This window comes from Molossus molossus, unplaced genomic scaffold (assembly GCF_014108415.1).
Source record: "Molossus molossus isolate mMolMol1 unplaced genomic scaffold, mMolMol1.p scaffold_m16_p_1, whole genome shotgun sequence".
NCBI classification, from domain to species: Eukaryota; Metazoa; Chordata; class Mammalia; order Chiroptera; family Molossidae; genus Molossus; species Molossus molossus.
In genome coordinates this window covers 156,498,631-156,520,994 of record NW_023425344.1, presented here as the reverse complement: position 1 = coordinate 156,520,994, position 22,364 = coordinate 156,498,631, and the positions used below count along the sequence as shown (strand labels likewise).

The following is a 22,364-nucleotide window of genomic DNA, read 5'->3' as shown; positions in this document are numbered from 1 at the left end:
GGAAAGTGCTTAGACTAAAGTAAAAGATGTGTATGAGAGTGTGTAAGGTGGGAGCTGAGGCTGGGAGGTAAATCTGGGAGAGATTAGGGGTGGGGCTCTGAAGTGTCAGGCTGAGCAGCTTTTTTTTTTCTCTTGGATAATGGAAGATCATTGAAGATTTGGTATATTAATAGCAGTACCTTAGGATGTTGGAGTGGATGGTACTAGGTAGCACAGAGAGGTAGGGGTAAACACAGCTGTCATGATGGGACTGGAGATGGTGGCAGACAGAGGACTGTGCACTGGGAGGCTCTGGAAGACATTTCCTGTGGTGTTAATGTTGGCTAGTGCTCTGACTTTAGTTCTCGCTAGTGTAGACAGGTTTCAGTCAGCATCTTTTCCTAAGTGGGCCTCAGGGGCCTCAGGCTCAGGCTTGGTATTCAGGGACAGCTTTGTAAGCCCCTGAGAACTCCCCATGACTGGATCTTTTTCTGAAAGTGTTTGTTCTCACCTGAACCATCTTGTCCCACCCTGCCCCACCCCATCCCAGTGGAGGTCCAAGCATGGGACCGAACCCAAACTTGAGACCCTTCCACAGTGTTGCCCCTTTCAGTCCTGAGAGAGCAGAGTCAGTTCATGGCAGTAGAAGCCTCAGCATTACAGCTGCTGTGAGGGCAGGACACGCTGGAGGTGGCGTCGGCGCGTCCAAGCTAATGTGAGGATTGCTGAGTCCCCTCGGTGAGTCTTGTTCTGAGTACTGCTGACCTTCTGTGGAATGTAGGGCACAAAAGGGTAGTTTCTTCTTTCTGGAAATCCTAGGCAAGGAGGGTTAAGCAAAATTGTCATGTAGAGAAGCAGCTTCCCTTAGTTTTTCCTTTTTGTAGCCAACCAGATATGCTGTTCAAGGAGAAAACAATTGAGGCAAAACTGTGACCTGATCAGATGTGTCCCAGGGCAGAAGTGATGGTGTTCCAGGGTAGGATGGCCAATGTCTCAGTGGGACAAGGAAAATAGTATTTGTTCTTTGCCAAAACTGCAGGACAGCAGAGCTTCTAGAAATAACGGCAACACTTGATATGATGGTTTGTGGTTTCCTAAGGTACTTCATATGAATGATCTTATTTTCCATTTTGAGCTTCTCAACCTGGCTGTGAGAAAGATCAGGGAAAGAGCATTATCCCTGCTTGTCATATGAAGATTCATTGCAGATGTCCAGAGGGATAAGGCAATTTGTTCATTGTAAGGGTGGTAAGAGGTGGGACTTGAAACCAGGTCTCCTGGCTCCAATTCCAGAGTTTTCTCAGTGGATTAGCTATATTTTCCCTTGACAGGATTTGACAGTCCTGCTGTCATCCTAAAAGACATTTAGCCCTGGGGACACCTGGCCTGCCAGTCTCTGAAAAAATCTGTTGGAGAGATGGTACATGTTGGATTGAGGGGACAGAGGAAGAATAAATGAGAGAAGCAGGATGGTAACTGTTGCTTATCAGGTGAGCACAGTGTTTTGTTTCCAATTTGCCCTGGAATCAAGAAGCAACCAAGACTTAGCTGCAGATACCGAGCAGAGGACTAGAGAAGGGGCAGGGAGGATGGTAGCAGGAGAGGAGGACAAGGCATCATCCTGTAGCTTGGTGGAGAGGCCGCTACCCCCCTTCCCACTCTCCCTAGCCAGGTCAGACTGTGTAGACAACCTGGGAGGTTTCACTTGATCAATGGATGGCTTAGCTAAATTGAAGCTCATTTGCCCTGGCCGGTTTGGCTCAGCGGTTAGAGCGTTGACCTGTGGTCCAGAGAGACCCGGGTTCGGTTCCCGCTAAAGGCACGTACCTCGGTTGCAGTTTGTCCCCGGCCCTGGTTGGTGGTGCGGGTGGCAACCACTCTATGTGTCCCTTTCACATCAATGTTTTCTCTCTCTCTCCCTCCCACTCTATCTGAACAAAAAATGGAAAAATGTCCTCGGGTGAGGATAAAAAATAATAATAAATAAATTGAAGCTCACTTCTTCACCTGCTCCGGGTAAGAGCCCCAGAGGATCTGTAGACCCTTCAATGCTGGAATGGGTGCTACACCCTGTAACTTCTTGAGCAGCATGAATATTCAACAAGCTAGACCTTTCAGTTGTCTACACCATGTCAGGGAAGACTTTGCAGCTAGGGAAGGAATCTAAATGAGTTAGGAGAGGTTCATTTCATCTGTCAGATGCTGCTTGTCTAATGTGGATGGATCTCACAGTGGCTCTTGATCAAGATAATTACTATAGAAGAGCCTAGGTGGCAGCCAAGCCTAGAGGAGCAGACCTGAGCCTACAGCTGAGGGGTTCCCAGCTGAGGTGGTGCAGAGCAACCGCTAAGTATTTCTGGGCTGCCCAGGGGGCAGAAGTTCTTATTATAATCTAAGGTGAGTGTTGTGGCCTTCATTAAACTTCTTGATAGTTTTGATATAAGGAAGTGATTTTCCACTGGATGCCGTGGCAGTTCCTGCAAAGATGTATTCTGAGAGTTAAATGAGTCATCTTGTTCCCTCATCTCAGCATTTCTAGATTTGATAACAAAACTCAGGTTCACCCTCTTTTATCATTCTTCTTGATTTTGTAGACGTTGAATATATGTGCTTTTAGTAATTGTCGTGTGTGTGTGTGTGTGTGTGTGTGTGTGAGCAAATGTCTGCTATGCCCAGGGGCCAGGACCTCTCCCTGGGGCCATGGTATTCCCCCTGCCTCATTCCTTTAAGATTTTTGCCAGTGCCCTGCCCAGTTTGGCTCAGCAGTTACAGTGTTGGTCCATGGACTGAAGGGTTCGATTCTCGGTCAAGGGCATGTACCTGAGTTGCAGATTCCATTCCAGCTGGGTCAGGATTGTGTGGGAGGCAAACAATTGATGTCTGTCTCTCTCCCCCCCTCCCTCCCTTCAACTTAATCTAAAAATCAATGGAAAATATCCTCAGGTGAGGATTAACATAACAAAACAAAAAGATTTTTGGCAGTGACTCATGATACAACATGGATGAACCTTGAAAACATTATGGTAAGTGAAAGAAGCCAGGCACAAAAGACCACATATTTATATAATCTATTTATATGAAATGTCCAGAATAGGCAAATCTACTGACTCAGAAAGTAGATTAATAGTTGTCAGGAGTTGGAGGGGGTTGATAAAAAAATATATTAAAAGCTGTTGATTTGTATGCTTTAAGTGAATGGATCGTATGGTATGTGAATTCTTTTTTTGTTTGTTTTTATCCTCACCCAAGGACATTTTTCGACATTTTGTTTAGATAGAGTGGGAGGGAGAGAGAGAGAGAGAGAGACATCGATGTGAAAGGGACACATCGATGTGGCTACCACCCACACGACCCATCCAGGGCCGGGGACAAACTACAACCAAGGTACATGCCCTTAGTGGAACCGAACCCGGGTCTCTCAGGACCGCAGGCCGACGCTCTAACCGCAAAGCCAAACCGGCCAGGGCAGTATGTGAATTCTATCTCAAAAAAGCTTCTTAAAAAAAGATGCTTGTGTAATAAGACACAGCGAGTTAGCTGGAGAGACTGTATATGTGACATGACTATACTGAGGTGGGGCAGGTCTTGGGGACTCGCTATGCAGGAATGACTGATACAGAATTCTGACTCAGTTTAGACAGGCAAAGGTTAACTCAGTCCTCAGGATTTTTACAGTCTTCTTTCTTTACACATTTATTTTCTGATTCCTAGTCCAATCCATAAACATCTTTGTCACTAGTAAGAACATGACTCCTTCTATCTAGTGTCCAGGGCAACCTTTCAAGGTTATCTGAGCTCTTTTTAACCTCGTCCCTGGAATCTGTTTACTTGACATTTGATTTGCTTTCTAGACTAATGGCCCAAGGTAAAAATCCTATGAAAGAAACTTTGCTCGCCTTTACTTTTTCCTTCTTTTTTAGATTTCCCTGAACTCAAGTTCCTTCCCATCCTTTTAGACCAAAAGCTGTTCGAGCACGTTCTTTCCTGTCATCTCCAAAGACTCCCCTCAATTGCAGACCCTGCAACATAGCCGGCATTCGGGGTGTGCTCACGTTTCCCCTCATACCCACATGTATACACAATCAATAACCATGTACATATTTCCTTTTTGGATAATTCTAACATTTTTTTAATATAAAAGAAACACTGGTTCATAGTAAAAAAACAAACAGAAAATATAGGCCATCAAGAGGTAATAATCTCCTGGAGTCCTCCCATCAAGTAATCACTCTTAATAGATTGGCATACACTTTCTTTATTATATTTTTAAGTGTAAATTTTGACACTTATCAAAGAATATATTTAACATTTATTACATCTATGTTATAAACCTTAATGATATATTGAACACCACTGAGCCCACCACCCAAATCCAAAATGGATAATTACTATACAGATGCCTCCACTGGCCCATGCCACCCCCCCCCCCCAAACCAGAGATAACCTCTGTTCAGAATTCTGCGTTTATCATTCTCCTTTCATTTAAAATCATATTTTATTACACTGTGCAATGCTTATACAGTATATTATTTAGTTTTGTTTATTTTTAAGCTTAAATCTAAAAAATTTTACTGTGTATAGCCCTCTGGGATTGCCTTTTTCTAACGTTTCTGACATTCGTCCTTACTGTTGACTGAGCTGTAGTTTACTTATTTCATTGTTATATAATTTTCCATTCTGTGGTCAAACCACTATTTGTTCTTCTGCCTTTGGACATTGGTCTGCCTTTCTTTTTTTCCTTCTTTCTACTGTGAACATTCTTGCTTGTCTTCTGGTGCACATGTACAAGTTTCTCTACCTAGAAGTAGAATTATTGACTCACAGAGCATGTGAATGTTAATTTGTACAATGTAATGACAAATTACTTTCCAAAATAATTATATAAATTTACACTCGCCACAGCAACGTAAAGTAATTTCTTTGGATTTATATTCTCTCCAATACTCCAATACTTATTGTCATATTTCTTTTGTTTTACAATATAGTGGGTATAAAATGGTATCTTGTTATTGTCTTAATTTGCATTTCCTTAATTACTAATGAGATCATACATCTTTTTTTACATTTATTGACTATATTTCCTTTTTAAAAATCTTTGCCCAAGAATATTTTTTATTAATTTTTCTTTTTAGCTAGAATGGAAGGAAGGGAGGAAGAGAGAGAGAGAGAGAGAGACAGAGAAACATCAATATGAAAGAGACACATTGATTACTTGCCAGGTACGACTGTGCCTTTGACTGGGAATCGAGCACAAGATCATTGGTCCATGGGCTGACACTCCGAACCATTGAGCTAAACCAGCCAGGCCATATTTCTTTCCTCTTTAATAGAATTCAGATCAGATGTTTAACCTTTTTTTAAATTTTATTTTATTGGATTGCTTTTCTATTATGGCTTTGTAAGAATCAATATTTTGATTATATATTACAGATAATAAACATTTGTCCTTTATCTGTGTCACAGATATGTTCTTCCCATTTGTAATTTGCCTTTAACTTTATTTTGGAGGTCTTTTAATAAACAACAATTCTTAATTTTAATGTATCTTAACTTATCAATATTTTCATTTTTTGTTTAGCACTTTTCAGATCTTTAATCAGTTTTTTTCCTACTCTAAGGCCCAAAACAACATTCTCCTATATTTTCTCCTAAACCTTTTTATTTTTACATTTAGTTTTTTGTCCATCTAGAATGGGTATCGGTGTCTGATATGAGGTAGGAAATCTAATGTTTCATTTTCCCTATATGGACATCAGCAGTACCAGCTTCTTTTCTCCTCTGACATGTATCACTGTTTCATATTTGTGTGGGTGTGTTTCTTGGCTCTCTATTTAGTTCTGCTGATCAGTTTGTGTGTATTTGTGCCAATACCGCCTTGACTTAACCACGCCATTTTTAGATCTTGTTATCTACTACGGCAAGTCCCTCCCACCCCCAAGTTTCTTCTTTTCAGCAATGTCTTGATTATTGTAGGACCTTTGCTGATACACATTTTACCCCCCAAATGGGGTCATAATGTTAGTACTAGTTTATAACTTGCTTTAAAAAAACTTAATAATAAGCCCAGCTGATGTGGCTCTGTGGTTGAGCGTTGACCCACGCACCGCGAGGTCACCGGTTCGATTCCCGGTTGTGGGCCTGATCCTCAGTGAGGGGCATGCAGAAGGTGGCCAGTCGATGTTCTCTCTCATTGATGTTTCTATCTCTCTCTCCCTCTCTCTCTTTAAAATCAATAAAGAAAAAAAATTAAAAGAAAACTTAATAATAATAATACTACATTGTGGCTATTTTGTCATTACATAAAACTTGTCATTTACATATTATAGTAAAATATAATTTTTCTTTTTATCCTCACCTGAGGATATTTTTCCATTATTTGTTCAGATAAAGTGGGAGGGAGGAAGAGAGAGAAACATTGACTTGAAAGGGGCACATCGAGTGGCTGCCTACTGCACGACCCAACCACAAACTGCAACTGAGGTACATGCCCTTAGCGGGAACCAAACCCGGGTCTCTCTGGATTGCAGGCTGATGCTCTAACCACTGAGCAAACTGGCCAGGGTGTAAAATATAATTTTTAATGGCTGCATGATGTTATTGTTTAGATGTATCATGCTTTATTCCATTCCTCATTTTTGGGTAGTTAAGTTGTTGCCAAATTTTCATTATTATAACCAATTCTGTGGTGAATGTTGTAGCAAAATCTTTGAACACATCCATGACTATTTCTTTCCTGTGGATTTCTGAGTCTAAGGATTTGCTCAATTTTAATATGAATTGATATATTATTCTTTAGAAAGTTCATATAAATTGTGTGAAAGTGTAGGTCCTTATTAACAATGAACACTATAATTTAAAAAACGTTTCGCCCAGCCCTGGCCAGTTTGGCTCAGCGGTTAGAGCGTCAGCCTGAGGTCCAGAGAGACCAGGGTTTGGTTCCCGCTAAAGGCGTGTACCTCGGTTGCAGTTTGTCCCTGGTCCTGGTTGGTTGTGTAGGTGGCAGCCACTCGATGTGTTCCTTTCATGTTGATGTTTCTCTCTCTCTCCCTCTCCCTCCCACTCTATCTGAACAAAAAATGGAAAAGTGTCCTCAGGTGAGGATAAAAAAATAAATTAATTAAATAAAAAATAAAAAACGTTTCACCCAGCCAGTGTGGCTCAGGGATTAAGCATCGACCCATGCATCAAGAGGTCATTGGTTCAGTTCCTGGTCAGGACACATGCCCAGGTTATAGGCCAAATCCCCAGTGGGGAGCATGCAGGAGGTGGCCAATTGATGTTCTCTCTCACTGATGTTTCTATCTCTCTCTCCCTCTCTCTTCTTCTCTCTCTAAAATCAATAAAGAAAAAAAAATTTTTAAGTTTCAATTCGATAGGCAAATAATTTAAAACCAAGTTAAATTTAGATTACGTATCTACTTTAGATGAACGTATTTTATGTTCATATTTTTCTAGTGAATGCCATGGGGTTGTGTATATGGACCCTGATCACAACTCTTCTACCAGATGGTACAAAGTCCTTCCTAGACCCCTCCACATGGACTCGATTTCTTTCTTCTTTTGTTTCATCAGAGGAATTGAGCCCTGTCCCCAGGACTATAATGAATCAGACTGCCACTGCGGGGGAGTTTATTTTGCTGGGATTTCCCCTCAGCAGGCAGGTGGAGTTGTTGTTTTTGGTGGTGCTGCTGCCCATGTTCCTGCTGACCCTGCTGGGGAACCTGCTGATCATCTCTATTGTGCTGTCCGACTCCCACCTCCACACCCCCATGAACTTCTTCCCGTGCAAACTCTCTATCCTGGACATCCTCTTCACCTCAGTCATTTGTCCAAAAGTGTTGGCCAATTTAGCATCTGGGAATAAAACCACATCTCCTTTGCTGGGTGTATCACCCAGTGCTATTTCTACTTCTTCCTGAGCACAGTAGAGTTTCTTCTGCAGACAGTCATGTCGTATGGTCGCTATGCTGCTGTCTGTTACCCACTGCAGTACAGCATCATCATGAGACCTTCTGTCTGCATTGGGACCATTGTGTTCTCTTGGGTGGGAGGCATCCTATCTGTGCTCTTCCCAACCATCCTCATCTCCCAGCTGCCCTTCTGTGGTTCCAACATTATTAATCACTTCTTCTGTGACAGTGGCCTGTGCAGACACCACTGCCATTGAGCTGATGGAGTTTATGCTTTCATCCACCATCATTCTCTGCTGCATAGTCCTTGTGGCCTATTCCTATAGGTACATCATCTTGACAATAGTGCACATTCCTTCCTCAGGTAGAAGGAAGAAGGCCTTTAACACCTGTGCTTCCCACCTGACAATAGTCGTGATTTCTAGTGGCATCACAGTGTTTATCTATGTGACACCCTCCCAGAAAGGATATTTGGAGGTCAACAAGGTTCCTTCAGTCCTTCAGTACTGAGCAGTGTTATGCCTCAACCCCTTTATATATACTCTGAGGAATGACACAGTGTTGGGGGTCCTCAAGGATGTCAGGGTCAGGGTTCAAGCAGTTTTAGAAAAGGCACATACCAAAATAAATACATACATACATACATACATACATACATACATACATAAAATAAATAAATAGAAAAGGGGATGATGACAATGTTGAGGAGCAAATTGTTCTCTTACAAAGACCAGTAAGGAGGATCTAGTCCCTCTACCTCTTCACCACCGTGTATGTAGTGTACAAATTCCCAGTGGTAGAAAAAGAGGACTTGCCTTAGCAAAGGGATGAGCTAGCTAAGAGATCCTGATGGATTATAGTGGAAAGAAGACTGAGCATGGAGACAGGGACTTGAACTCTGACCTTGGCTCTAACTTGAACTCTGTGACCAGAGCTGTGTCACTCTGTCACCAGCTACTCTGACCCTCAGTGCTCCCATTTGAAGTGTGTCTGGACTGGACCTGATGATCTCTAAGTCCCATCCACACTGAACATTCTAAGAATTACGGGAGAGCCTTGCAGCCCATGTCCTCACTCGAGGACATTTTTCCTTTTTTTTTTTTTTTATTCAGATAGAGCAGGAGGGAGAGAGAGAGAGAGAGAAACATCAATGTGAAAGGGACACATCGAGTGGTTGCCACCCACAGGACCCAACCAGGGCTGGGGACAAACTGCAACCGAGGTACATGCCCTTAGCGGGAACTGAACCCAGGCGTCTCCAGACCACAGGTTGTTGCTCTAACCGCTGAGCCAAACCAGCCAGGGCTGCAGCCCATGTCCTATTCAAAGTCCCAATATCTTTGGCCTTATTTCCTTATGGACCCTGATCACAACTCTTCTACCAGATGGTACAAAGTCCTTCCTAGACCCCTCCACATGGACTCGATTTCCTTCCATCTCCCCCAGGAATCTTTCTAGGGATAAACTTTATTGTTCTCCAGTCCACTGTCATATCCTGTAATCCATTGTTTTTCCTCAGTGGACATTTGTAATGATTGTAATGAATATATGTATAGTCTGTGTTATTTGATAATACTGCTTCCTATAATAGAACATATTTAAAATATCCAATATGGTCACATTCTTATATAAGACATGACCCTGTTCCTTCAGCCTCCAGTGATTGACTCATGAATGGATGATCTGAAGGCACAATCTATTGACTGACCAGTGATCTATCTACAACCTGCGTGGCTTGGCTGGGACAGATAAATTGTGCAAACAAATGTCTCTTTTTGAGAGTTTGAACCAAGAGATGCAGAGACTGTATCAGACAACGATGATGCTCCCCATGGAAGCTCAAGTAGGCTTGGTGCCTGGAGTAGGCTTATTTTGGGGGCTATGTACAAGCTGATGAGTAGTTAGAGGAAACCAATCTGCCCATTGAAGATAATGGAGTTGGTGTGGAGAGAAAAATAGAGAAGAGATAGATGAAAGCCCTCTCAGATGCAGAGACACAGAGTGAAGGACCCTCCTCTTTACTGACTTCCCAGGCCAAGGAGCTGGCTGAGTTTTATTTCCTGTTCCTGGGTTTGATGAGGTTGCCTGTACCCATAAATCAAACCCTCTTAAATTTTTTTTTCTTTATTTATTTTACAGAGAGAGAAAGTGAGAGGGAGAAAGAGATAGAAACATCGATGAGAGAGAACATTGATTGGCCACCTCCTGCATGCCCACCACGGGGCATGTGTCACAACCAGGAGTTGAACCAGCAACTTCCTGGTGCATGGGTCTATGCTCAACCACTGAGCCACACTAACTGGACAATCAAAACCCGTTTTAAAATAATATATATTTTTATTGATTCTAGAGAGAGAGAAGGGAGAGGGAGAGAGAGAAACATTGATTGGCTGCCTCCTGCATTGGGGATGAAGCCCACCACCCAGGTATGCGCCCCAACCAGGAATCAAACCAGTGACCTCTTGGTGTACGGGATGATGCTCAATCAACTGAGCCACATTGGCCAAGGCTCAAACCCCTTTTCATTGAGCCATTTTTGAGAAGGTCTTTGTGGGTACTCTCTTTCTCTCTGCACCAAGTATAGCCCTCCCCTTTTCTAGGTCCAAGAAACTAAAGATGTCTGTTTTGAACTTAACTCTTAGTCTAAATTCTTGGTGCCCAAACACTGCTTGGAATGCTTGACTAATACCACATAAGCCTATGGTTCCAGTCAGTGCAAGTCAAACTTTTCAGTGTCATCAGCAGCACTTTTTTTCCTGTCCCCTTTGGCCTCTAGTGCTGCAGCCTTCACTTGCCTGAATTAACACCTGTATCCCCATGGAACTGGGCTGAAGGGCATAGCATATCTAAGGAAACTCTGCAGAGTGCTGTGGCAATAAATAAGACCGACCAAATGAGAACAGAGGTTATTTATGCAGAGCTGGCTATGGCGAGGGAGTCAGCCATCACCATTTGGGTTTGGCAGAGACTCAAAGGTAGGCAAGGAGTGAAAGCATTATAGTAGAAGAAGAAGGTAAGGCTCAGATGTGTTCTAATTGGAGGGTTTGGCAAGGGGAAACTGGAGTGGACTAACTACAAGCCAGAAATCTTTTGTGATCAGTTTAAGGAGCATAAATAGCTTTTTCTGATTAGTCCTAAGTTGCAAAGAAGTGAGGAGTAAAAAAAAATAGGGAAGTTGTAAGTCCTACCCACGGCCTGGCGGTTCTGGGCTGACTGCTGCAGAGGTTGTAGCTTGGCTTCCCTGCCTGGTTGCTTCAGAGTTTGTAGGTCAGAGTTCTACAGTCATATATGATCTGGCTATTGTCTATTTTGTCTATTTGTGTATTCAGTGTATCAGTTCTTTTTTTTTTTTTTTTTTTGGTACGTGCCGCTAGCGGGAACTGAACCCAGGACTCTCTGGTCTGCAGGCCAAAGCTCCAACTGCTGAGCCAAACTGGACAGGGCAGTGTATCAGTTCTTTTTTTTTTTTTTTTAAATTTTTTTTATCCTCACTGAGGTCACTTTTCCATATTTTATTCAGATAAAGTGGGAGGGGAAGAGAGAGAGAAACATCGATGTGAAAGGGACACATTGAGTGGTTGCCACCCACATGACCCAACCAGGGCCAGGGACAGACTGCATCCGAGGTACACGCCCTTAGTGGGAACCGAACCCGGGTCTCTCTGGACCGTAGACCGATGCTCTAACCGCTGAGCCAAACTGGCCAGGGCATCAGTTCTTAACACATTGAAACTTCTTGAAACATTTTAAAGTTTAAGCAGAGTGAAAGTCCTCCCAAAGCCAACAACTGCTCCCATGAGTAACCGATGATGAAAGGTGAGCTCAGGTCAGCGGAGTTTAGTTGAGGGTTTTGCAGACCAGGAGTGAGAGCTGTAGAGACCTAGAGGCTCTTCCATGTACCAAAGACCCTGCTTCTTTGAGTGACCCAAGCTCTAAGATTTAGACTCTTTGGCTGGTAAGCCCTGCCCAGGCACACCCTGTCACAACACATCTGGCAAAGCAGTTGAGGCTCTGAGGCCCAGTCTTCCATGAGATTAAAGGGACAGCAGAATCTACAGTCAGATCAGTGGAGAGAAGGAAAGTAAGTCTCTGCCTCCCTGCAGGGCGCTGAGAAGGATTCAAACCAAGTGCTCCCTGGAGGTTCAGGGCCCCTCAGTTGCCCTTCTTTCCTGGCCTGAGAGAGTCTTTAAATCACTGACCAAAAGTTTCTGAGTTTAGATTTAAAAGCAGAAATAAATTTCCAAATTCCTACTGTGAATGTTTAGCCAAGCACGTCCATGTACTTTCTTTTTCTAAGCCTTTTCATCCTTTGTGGGACTGGTGTGCTCGTCTGTCTGTCTGTCTTCTCCAAGAGACAGCAACGGCCTTTGAGGGCAGAAGACTGAGTGTTTCTGGTTTCCCTACCCTGTGTCTCCCAGGAACCTACATCAGTGTTTCTCATGTTAAGTATGCTCCATAAATGTATACTAAATAAAATGAAAATGTGTTCAGTTTAGCAATAGTCCTTTTTTTTTTATCCTCACCCGAGGATATTTTTCCATTTTTTATTCAGATAGAGTGGGAAGGAGAGAGAGGAAGAGAGAGAGACATCGATGTGAAAGGGACACACCGAGTGGCCACCACCCACACAACCCAACCAGGGCCGGCCGGGGACAAACTGCAGCCAAGGTACATGCCCTTAGAGGGAACCAAACCCGGGTCTCTGTGGACTGCAGGCTGACGCTCTAACCGCTGAGCCAAACTGGCCAGGGCTAGCAATAGTCCTTTTTAAAAATTCAAATCTTATCCCAGCTGATGTGGCTCAGTGGTTGAGTGTCCACCCATGGACCAGGAGTCACCAGTTTGATTCCCATTTGGGGCACATGCCCAGGTTGCTGGCTCAATCCCCATTGAAGTGTGCAGGAGGCAGCCGATCGATATGTCTCTCTCATTGATGTTTCTATCTCTCTCTTCCTCTCCTTTCCTCTCTCTCTACAAATTAATAAAAACATATTTTAAAAAATAAGTAAAATTGCAGACTTTAGCTTGGACTGGATTGGGCCATTCACATTTCCTTTTTCTTTTTAAAAAATATACTTTTATTAATTTTAGAGAATGAGTAGGAGGGAAAGGTCAACAAGAAAGAGTTTTTCTTCTTGAAATTTGTACCTCAGCTGGTCTACACTTGCTTCCACTTTAACACTCATTCCATTTCCAAGACCAAATGGGAAGTAGCTTTTCCTCTCCCTCAGAAGACTGAGCCTTAAATACGGCCTGTCATATGGTCCTAGAAAGCCTGGGGGTTGGGGCAATAAAACAGATGGTCCTTATGACTTTGATTAAATTTCGCTTTTTTTTTTTCCTCAACCGAGGACATTTTTGCATTTATCTTCAGATAGAGCAGGAGAGAGAGAGAGAGAAACATCGACGTGAGAGAGACACGTCAACTGGCTGCCACCCACACAACCCCAACCGGGACAGGGGACAAACTGCAACTGAGGTACGTGCCCGGGACTCTCTGGTCCACAGGCCAACGCTCCAACTGCTGAGCCAAACCAGCCAGGGCAAATTTCGCTTTAAAATCTAGCTCTAGATATTATCTCTCTCTATCCCCTCAGAGACCTAGCCTTTCCCCCATAATCAGCAACCTCTGAGGCAACAGAAGACAGTAGCAGACCTGACTCATGATCACAAGGTCAGGACCTCTGGCAGGCTAAAGATAACATCTAGACCTCAGTTATGTTTTCATTTCCGATACCTAAGGTGGACCGACCCCCTGGCTACTTTCCCATGAGACTGGACTGGGGAACTCCGGAAAAGACCTTGGAACTGTCTTCAAGATCTGAAGAAGTGATTTGTTACTCCCACCTCACCTCTGACCAATCAGCTGTCAGCACGACCTGCAACCCCTAACCACAGGGTCTTGTGAGTTTGCCCTATGTAATCTGTAACCTATCACCTTTGGGTTTGTTCAGAGTACAAGCTCCTCTCGGTATTGACCAACTCAATATTAAACTATTTTTTCTTTCTATACTGCAAACTCCTGCTCGTGCATTTCTTTGGGCCATTGCCTGCAGGCAGGGGGATCCAAGGGAAAATATTGGGGTTCCAGTTACAATAACTGTGGGCCCCAGGCCAGGCTAGGCTGTGATGTGACTTTCTGTGTATCTGTGAACCTCGCAGAGGGGTTGTTTCAGGCTGCAGCTGGCAGAAGCCGAGGGGCTGGAGTGGAGGGGGGTGTTGCTCCCAGACCTCCAAACTTCTATGGCCGTCTGTTACTTGGCAGCTGTTGGGGAAATATAATAAAAAACCAAACCTCCTGCCAACCCCCAAAACCTCTCCACAAAGGTAGAAGAGACAGAAGACAATGTTACTACTGAATACACATTAAACCGGAATGGGACGAGCATCACAGGAAATCCTCTAAAAAGATCGCAGAGAAAGAAATCTCACTCTTTCATATAGCCAAGCAGATACACAAATTACACACATTTTGGTCAAGATTAAATAGCTAATCCTTAAGTAAGAGGACTTGACAGCACTATTTGTCGCACATTGTTCACTTGGTAATTGAGGTGACCATCTGTTTGCTACTTGGCTTTATCCAAGAAAAAATAAACTTCTTATATCTTTAGGATAGAAGGTAGCATGGAATCAAGGCATCCATTGAAGATAGGTTCCTACCCTCCCTCAGAGACTGGGAGACAGGGGTGCTATTTTCCTTGATGATTACACCTCAAAGAGGTGGTTCCCAGGTCCTTGAGAAAGACATCCTGGGTCACAAGGCTGGCCAGAGCCTTCTTTGGCTTTTTGAAAGATGTATATGCATTTCAAAGAGGGAGCTCACCATGAAACTGACATCATGACGTAAATCAAAATTAGGATCACTTTTGAATGGAGAGATTTTGTGTTTTCATTTTTAACATTTGATTATAAAAACACACATTATTGTTAAAATTTCAACCGGTACAGAAGACTAAGGTAAAACAGGAGAGCCCTCTCAGCTAATACTGCTCTCCAGCAGCAAACATTGTTATGCTTATAGAACATATACATGTTTATTCACACACGGAGCTTTTATTTTGCAAAAATGGGACAAAGTTGTAAGAGTTGTCTGTAATTGGTATTTAAAAAAATTTCCATGTCGCCCTGGCCGGTTTGGCGCAGTGGTTAGTGTTGGCCCACAGACCAATGAGTCACAGGTTCGATTCCGGTCAAGGACATGTACCTCGGTTGCTATTTGTACCCGGCCCCGGTTGGGGTCATGTGGGAGGCAGCCATTCAATGTGTCCCTTTCACATCGATGTTTCTCTCTCTCTCTCTCTCTTCCTATCTCTCCCTTCTACTCTATCTGAACAAAAATGGAAAAATGTCCTCGGGTGAGGATTAGAAAAAAATTTTTTTTCCCATGTCAATACCTATAAAATGACATCATTTATTTTAAAAATATTTTAAATCCTCACCAAGGCTGTTTTTATTGATTTGAGAGAGAGAGAAACATCATTGTGAGAATCAGGTTGCCTCCCATACTTGCCCCAACTGGGGATCAAACTCGAACCTTTTCGTGTACAGAACAATGCTCCAACTGAGTGACTCAGCCAGGGCTACGTAATTTTTTTTTTTTTTTTATCTTCACCTGAAGACATTTTTGCATTTATCCTCAGATAGAGCAGGAGGGAGAGAGGGAGGAAGAGAGAGAAAGAAAAACATCAGTGTGAGCGAAACACACATCGACTTATTGCCACCCACACGCATCCAATCAGGGCCGAGGACAAACCGCAACCGAGGTATGTGCCCTTAGCAGGAACCGAACCTGGGTTTCCCTGGTCCATGGGCTGACGCTCTAACCACTGAGCAAAACCTGCCAGGGTCATAATTTATTTTTAAATGTTACTTTTATAACCAATGGGCACTGACATTTCTAGTATTTTGTTAATGGTGCTAAAATTTATTAACATAAATTCCTATTATTAGGACTCATGGCTCATAGTATGTGTTCATTTTAAATTTCAGTAGATTAGTTTGGTAGATTCTGCCAAATTGTCAACAAAATATGCTAACAATTTCTTCTCCCACAAATACTGTATGAAATGTCCATCTTCTTCACCACTGGCATTACCAGATATTGTCCATCTTAATCTGTTTTTCATCAATCTGCATGTAAAGAATAGTTTCTCATTACTGTTTTGTATTTCCTCTGTTACTAGTGAGGTTGAGTATCTTTTCATATGTTCATTGGTCATCTGTATATCTTCTGTGAGTTGCTTATTCATATTTTTATGCTTGTGTACAAAGATAAAACATTCATTTTCCTGCTGGGCTGCTCTTTTCTTTTTTGATGGCTCGGTATAAACTATTTTCATTGCTTATCAAAATCTTTATTAATTTGCATACCTTTCAATCCTGCAATTTTACATTGAGGAAGGAAATCATTGGTTAAATGGGCAAAAATCCATGTCCAAGTTACTTAACACATTGTTTATAACATAAAAACATTCAGCCCTGGCTGGTTTGGCTCAGCAGTTAGAGCGTCGGCCTGCGGTCCTGAGAGACCCGGGTTCGGTTCCTGCTAAGGGCATGTACCTCGGTTGCAGTTTGTCCCCGGCCCTGGTCGGTTGTGCGGGTGGCAGCCACTCGATGTGTTCCTTTCACATCAATGTTTCTCTCTCTCTCTCTGTTCCTCTCTCTCCCTCCCGCTCTACCTGAACAAACAATGGAAAAATGTCCTCGGGTGAGGATTAAAAAAAAAACAAAAAAACAAACATTCAGAAGGTACTCTAAAATCTAACAATAAAAAATTGGGTCAATACATCATGGCAAATGTAAACAATGGAACACAATTAAGAGTAATGATATACTTCTCATATATTTACTGATGTAGAAAGAGGTTTATAGCAATAAAATTTTTAAAATTATAAAGCACTTTGTCAGTATGTTTTCATTCTGGTAAATATATATGTATATATAATAATGTATGTGTATAATGTGTTTGTGTGTGTGTGTGTGTGTATGTGTGTATATTCCCAGAATACATATATATGCAAAAATATTTAATGTAGTTATTTTGGGGTAGTGTAATTATGGATGATTTTTTAAAGTCCTTTATAAAAAATTTGTTTTTCTACAATGAAAATGTTTTGTTGATATATTTTTTAAAAAGGCAAACATCTTCTCAGAATTGAACCTCCTACAATCAGGGTCCAGTGAAATGCTGAGTCTCCTACCGCTGCAGGGAATGAGCCCTAACATTGCATTCACTTTTTTTGGCAGCTGTATCTTTTTCTGCTTCATACTGAGCTTTTAGTCCACTAAAACCTTCACATAGGAGGAACGTTTTCACATGACTGTCTTTGCTTTACTTGTTTGATTCATCTTTTAAAAAGTATGATTTTATTGATTTTAGAGAGAGAGGAAAGGGGAGGGAGAGAGAAATGGAAACATCCATCAGCTGCCTTCTGCACACACCCTGCTGGGGATTGAACCCAAAACCTGGGCATGTGCGCCAACAAGAAATTGAACTGGTGGCTGGAGATTCATTTTTTAGTTAAGAGACTTGACATTTGTATCTGTCCATTGTTTGATCTCATCAGAAGATAAGTGGTAGCTGTTTTCAGATTGATGAAACCTCTTTTCCCTCAGCAGTATCTTTTGGGATAAAACTATTGAAACTTCACATTTAAGAACTTGCTGTCCCTTTTGAGGCCCTTAGGTAATTTTCCTTGGAACATTTTGAAATCTGACTTCCTGAAATCTATAAAACTTATGTCTGGCAATCTTTCTTCCACATTGTAGTAAATAAAATTGTCAGTAGGGCAAGAAGTTACTGGGTTCTCTGCTTTCATGCATAAGAGTCGTGATGTTGGGACCTCTGGCACTATTGTATCCTGCCTGGGCTCAGTTTCCCAATCTGAATTTAAAAAGTAGCATCCGTGGCCTCCATGTCTCTTAACATCTATTTTGTACTCTTGCTAGGTTTCATTTTCCTGTTTGGTTCTTCTTTCATTTCCATCCACACGCTTCGGTCATCCTCTAGTCATGAGTTCCATCCACATCATCTGTCTTCTTGCGATAAAGTTCAAGTTCCTCCCCCATTCTGGTCTTCTATAATGCAGCACTTTTCCAGGCTTTAAGATTTTATTAGAATGACAAGGGAATCCCTGGCCAATGTGGCTCAATTGGTTTGGAGCTTCCTCCCCGTACACCAAAAGGTCCCTGGTTCGAGTCCTGTCCGGGTTTTGGGTTCCATCTCTGGTTTGGGCATATGCAAGAGAGAGCTGACAGATGAATCTCTCTCATGTGGATGTTTCTCTCTCCCTCTTCCTTCCTCTCTCTCTAAAATCAATTTTAAAAACGTTAAAAATATCTTTTTAAAAATTACAAGGGAAAATTCTCTGCAATTGTTATGATTGGCAACAAGAAGTAAACATTTCCTCTCAACCCCTAATCAATCTTAGAATATAAGCATCTTTTCAGAAAAGGACAATAGTTTAATCCTGAAAGGGTTAGAAAGAACACAATTTCAGAATTTAAAATATTGGAAAAATGTGATTCATTTAATCATCAACCAGAAACACTTGTCCATGGACCAGCTCTGGTGTATAGACTCGTGTAGGAAACCATTGCTACAGTACATGGTTTTGCAGTTTTACTTGAACACGTTTCTCTTTCCTTGAAAATTTTAGGAAGTACATGATGTCTGTTTTCTGTGTTAGTTATCTCACAATTTATCATAGGCCTGTAAATCTTCCGTCATAAGTCACAAGTCCTGTTCTCAGACATGATATTAGTTGTCACGGGTTGAGCCTCATGTTCTTTCTTTTCCAAAGTCAAATGTAGGAGAGGAAAACATCGCCTGTGACCCAAGTTCTTCAGAGGCTTCTTTGGTAACTAGCACGTCCCAGGTTTATTCTGGTTGTGGAATTGATTCTCATATGCATCAACTAAAATACGAGGTTGCTGAATTATAACAAACTCTACAGGACACACCCAAGGAAAGAGCACCTAACTATTAGCAAGGCCAGGTTGGCAGAGGGCTCTTCCCAGTCCTTGACAGGGTCATCAACCAGAGAATGGGGTCTTGTCTTCCTGGATTGGGGGGCGGGCTCTGTGCATCTGTTAGCATCAGTGAACCCCCTTAGTAGTCTGTCTAGGGATGTATTATTCTTGCAAAAGTGTTGGGCTGTGATTGTCTTTCCTCCTCAACCTTAGTGAAGGGTGATATTTAGTAGGATAAAGACAAAGACTTTTTAAAGGTAATAATGCTGAATTTATGCTATTAAAAACAATCAACATCAGCAAGTGAAGAGGTGGTTTGTCTTGAGCTATTTAACCTGGATGGATTTGGGACTGACCCTCAAAAATCTCAATTGTCTTGCTTGCTTCTGCAAAACACCAGGTCCCTGGGAGAGGGAAGACAGAGGGAGTCTAGAGAAAAAGCTGAGACCCCATGCAAGCAGGGCTTTGTATGATCTGAAAGGTCACATGCTGAGAAAAGAGATGTTTTGCACCATTCATTGGACATTGTGTTTGTTGTTAGTCAATGGGCTTATTTTCTATTTAGTCATTAACTGTACCTGCCATTGTGGGCTTACAGGGTGATATGTCAGAGTGGAGAGAGGTATTTGTCAGGATTTCATCACCCTGTGAACAATGACACCAGACTTCATTTTTAACACACACATTTTAGTGTCCATCCCAAGGAGGAAGTTAAATTTAGCACATTTTCTGCTATAGCCACTGAACAGCAGAAGACCTCCCTAGTCTTGGTTAGTTACAGCCTTTTATGTCTATCTGTGGGATCTCTCCATGTAAATTGCTAGTCCTCTGAGGAACCCAATTTTATAGCACAAAATGTAACCACAAATGCTTAGAATATACCAGGAAAGATGCCTATTGGGTGGTATGTTCATAGTGATTTCTTAGTCCCAGCCCTAGGAACGTTGGAATATCCCATTCAGATGGAGTGTGTGTGTGTGTGTGTGTGTGTGTGTGTGTCTGCACGTGCCTCAGCATGTATCCATGTGTGTAGGCCTGGTAGTGTAAATAGGGTACTCTGGGTGACCTTCTTCAGACCCTTCTTGAACTTGCTCCTGAGGAATGTGTTGGCATTGTGTCGGAAAAATCAAATCAGTCTTTTGTGTTACCTCCCAAAGGGGTTCTGGAGCAAGAAGATGAACTTTCAGAGTCATAGGCCCTACTTCCCCACACAGGGGCCTTCTAGGTCAGATTCAGAGACATGGGGTACCTCAGACCAGTGCCTGCAGTCAGGGGGCATCAGAATCTCTTAAGGAATGTGTCTAAACACAGGTGACATGGTCAGACTCCATTCAGATTTACTGAATCAAACTCTGGGGAATATAGCCCAGGACTCCATATTTTAAAAAAATATCCAGGTTGTTTTGTTGTGAGCAGGTTTGGAGACTACTGCCTCACTTGGCCTGTTCTCCAAGTATGTGGTAGCATTACTTAGTGTTGACAAGTTCTTTTGACTTTTCCTCCTAAACATTTGTTGCATTTTCTCCTCTATGTATCCACTGGACACTGGCCAAGTCCAAGCTACCAGCATCTCTGGCATGGACCAATGTAGTAGCCTCAAAGTTCCCCTGCAGGGACTCATCCCCCTCCAGTCTGTACTCCACAGAGAAGCCAGAGGGGTCATCAAATCTCAGATTGGATTGTCACACTCCCCACCCCACCCTGACACTCAGTCTAGTTATTTTTTCCCCCGTTGCTTTTAGGATGAACATAACGTTCTTCTCATGGCCAGAGGGCCTGCATGACCCACCTCCCCAGCTTCACCTCACAGCCGTTGTCCCTGCTAATAGACCTTTGCATTGGAAGTTCTCTCCAGATACTCCTTCCCCTCCCTTTGCACTTCCTGCAGGCTCAGCTGCTATTACTTCTGAGAAAAGGCCTTCCTAGCCCCTTTCATAGGCAACCCTTGTCAGTTGCAATTTTATATTGATTTACATAATGATTTGATGAGGGGTGCCTCTCCATGTAGAATGTAATTTCCCAGGAAGGCAGGGATCACTTTTCTTCACTATTGTAGCCTTAGTGCTTGGCATGCAGTAAACTAAATACAGGGTGGGGCAAAAGTAGGTTTACAGTTGTTTGCATGGAAAATAATACAATAATTAGTAAAAAAGAAAAAAAAATACAAGAATAAACTCTGTTTTGCATCCTCACAGCTGTTAACCTCCTTCTGCCTCACCTGTACCTGCTCTCTCCTCCATACGGCTGGTTGGCAGTCAGGCAATCTTCAGTCGGAGAAGGCACAGGGTCTTGGGATAGATCAGAGCTTTATAATTACACCGCCTGCCTTTGATACATTTGCTCATTCATTCATCACGACATCTGTGGTATTATGTGCCATTTTGAGCTGTGAAATTCTGGGCCTCGCTTGAGTCAGCCAGCACTCAGAGGGCACTGTTGGTAATGATTTGAACACTTGGCACATCTCACTTATCTTGGCTCAATGAAAACACTTATTGAATATGAAATACGTGCCAGACATGCTCCTTGTTCTTAGGTAGCCTGCTATCTAGGGAGGAAAGACAGACCTGAAACAAGTGAACACACATTCATATTTTACAAAAGGGGCAGCGAGTGTGCCAAGGAGACAGAGAAGAGGAGTCCAAGCCCAGCCTGGGGGATCAGAGATAGGCTTCCCTGAATAAGAACTATATGAGGGGATGAGTAGGAGTCAGGGAAACGGGCACAGTCCAGGTGCAGGTTCATGTGGAGCCAGCTTCAGAAGATGACTATTCACTGAGCAGCAGAGAGCACCCAGTTCTCCTGAGTAAGGGTTTGGCCCATCCACACTCCCCATCCATCTTCCGAGGAGGCTGGCTGAGATGGGTCCTGCCAACCTGGGTCTAGAGGGCCAAACAGGAGGGAAAAGTGTGTAAGTGAGTACCCCCAGCACCTCCTTCCCTGACTCAGGCATCACATGGACGGCTGTTTTCAGCACCACCTCCAGCTCCTGTACAAGCAATTAAAAAAATTTTTTTTTTTCCTTTACTGATTCTAGAGAGGGAGAGGGAGTGAGACATAGAAACACGGTGAAAAAGAACATCAAGCCCTGGCTGGTTTGGCTCAGCGGTTAGAGCGTCAGCCTGCGGACCAGCGAATCCCGGGTTCTGTTCCTGCTAAAGGCGTGTACCTTGGTTGCGGTTTGTCCCGGCCCCGGTTGCGGTTGTGTGGGTGGCAATCACTTGATGGGTCTCTCTCACATCGATGTCTATCTCTCTTCCTTCCTCTCTCCCTCCTGCTCTATCTGAAGATAAATGCAAAAATGTCCCCGGGTGAAGATTAAAAAAAAGAGAGAATATCATTTGGCTGCCTCCTGCACCCCGGGCCCACAACCTGGGCATGTGTCCCGACCAAGAACTGAACCGGCGCCCTCTTGGTGCATGGGTCGATGCTCAACCACTGAGCCACACTGGCAGGACTGTCCAAGCAATATTAAACATCACTACCCCCTGCATCTTTTAC

General features: G+C 42.9%; 1 protein-coding gene across 1 annotated transcript; it reads left to right on the top strand.

The window, feature by feature from the left end:
- Positions 1 to 7,580: 7,580 nt before the first annotated feature.
- On the top strand, positions 7,581 to 13,781 carry LOC118616466 (olfactory receptor 6J1). Its single transcript, XM_036242083.1, is given in 4 exon segments — positions 7,581 to 7,847; positions 7,850 to 8,121; positions 8,123 to 8,501; positions 13,632 to 13,781. Coding segments are annotated over 4 exon segments (1,068 nt in total).
- Positions 13,782 to 22,364: the final 8,583 nt, after the last annotated feature.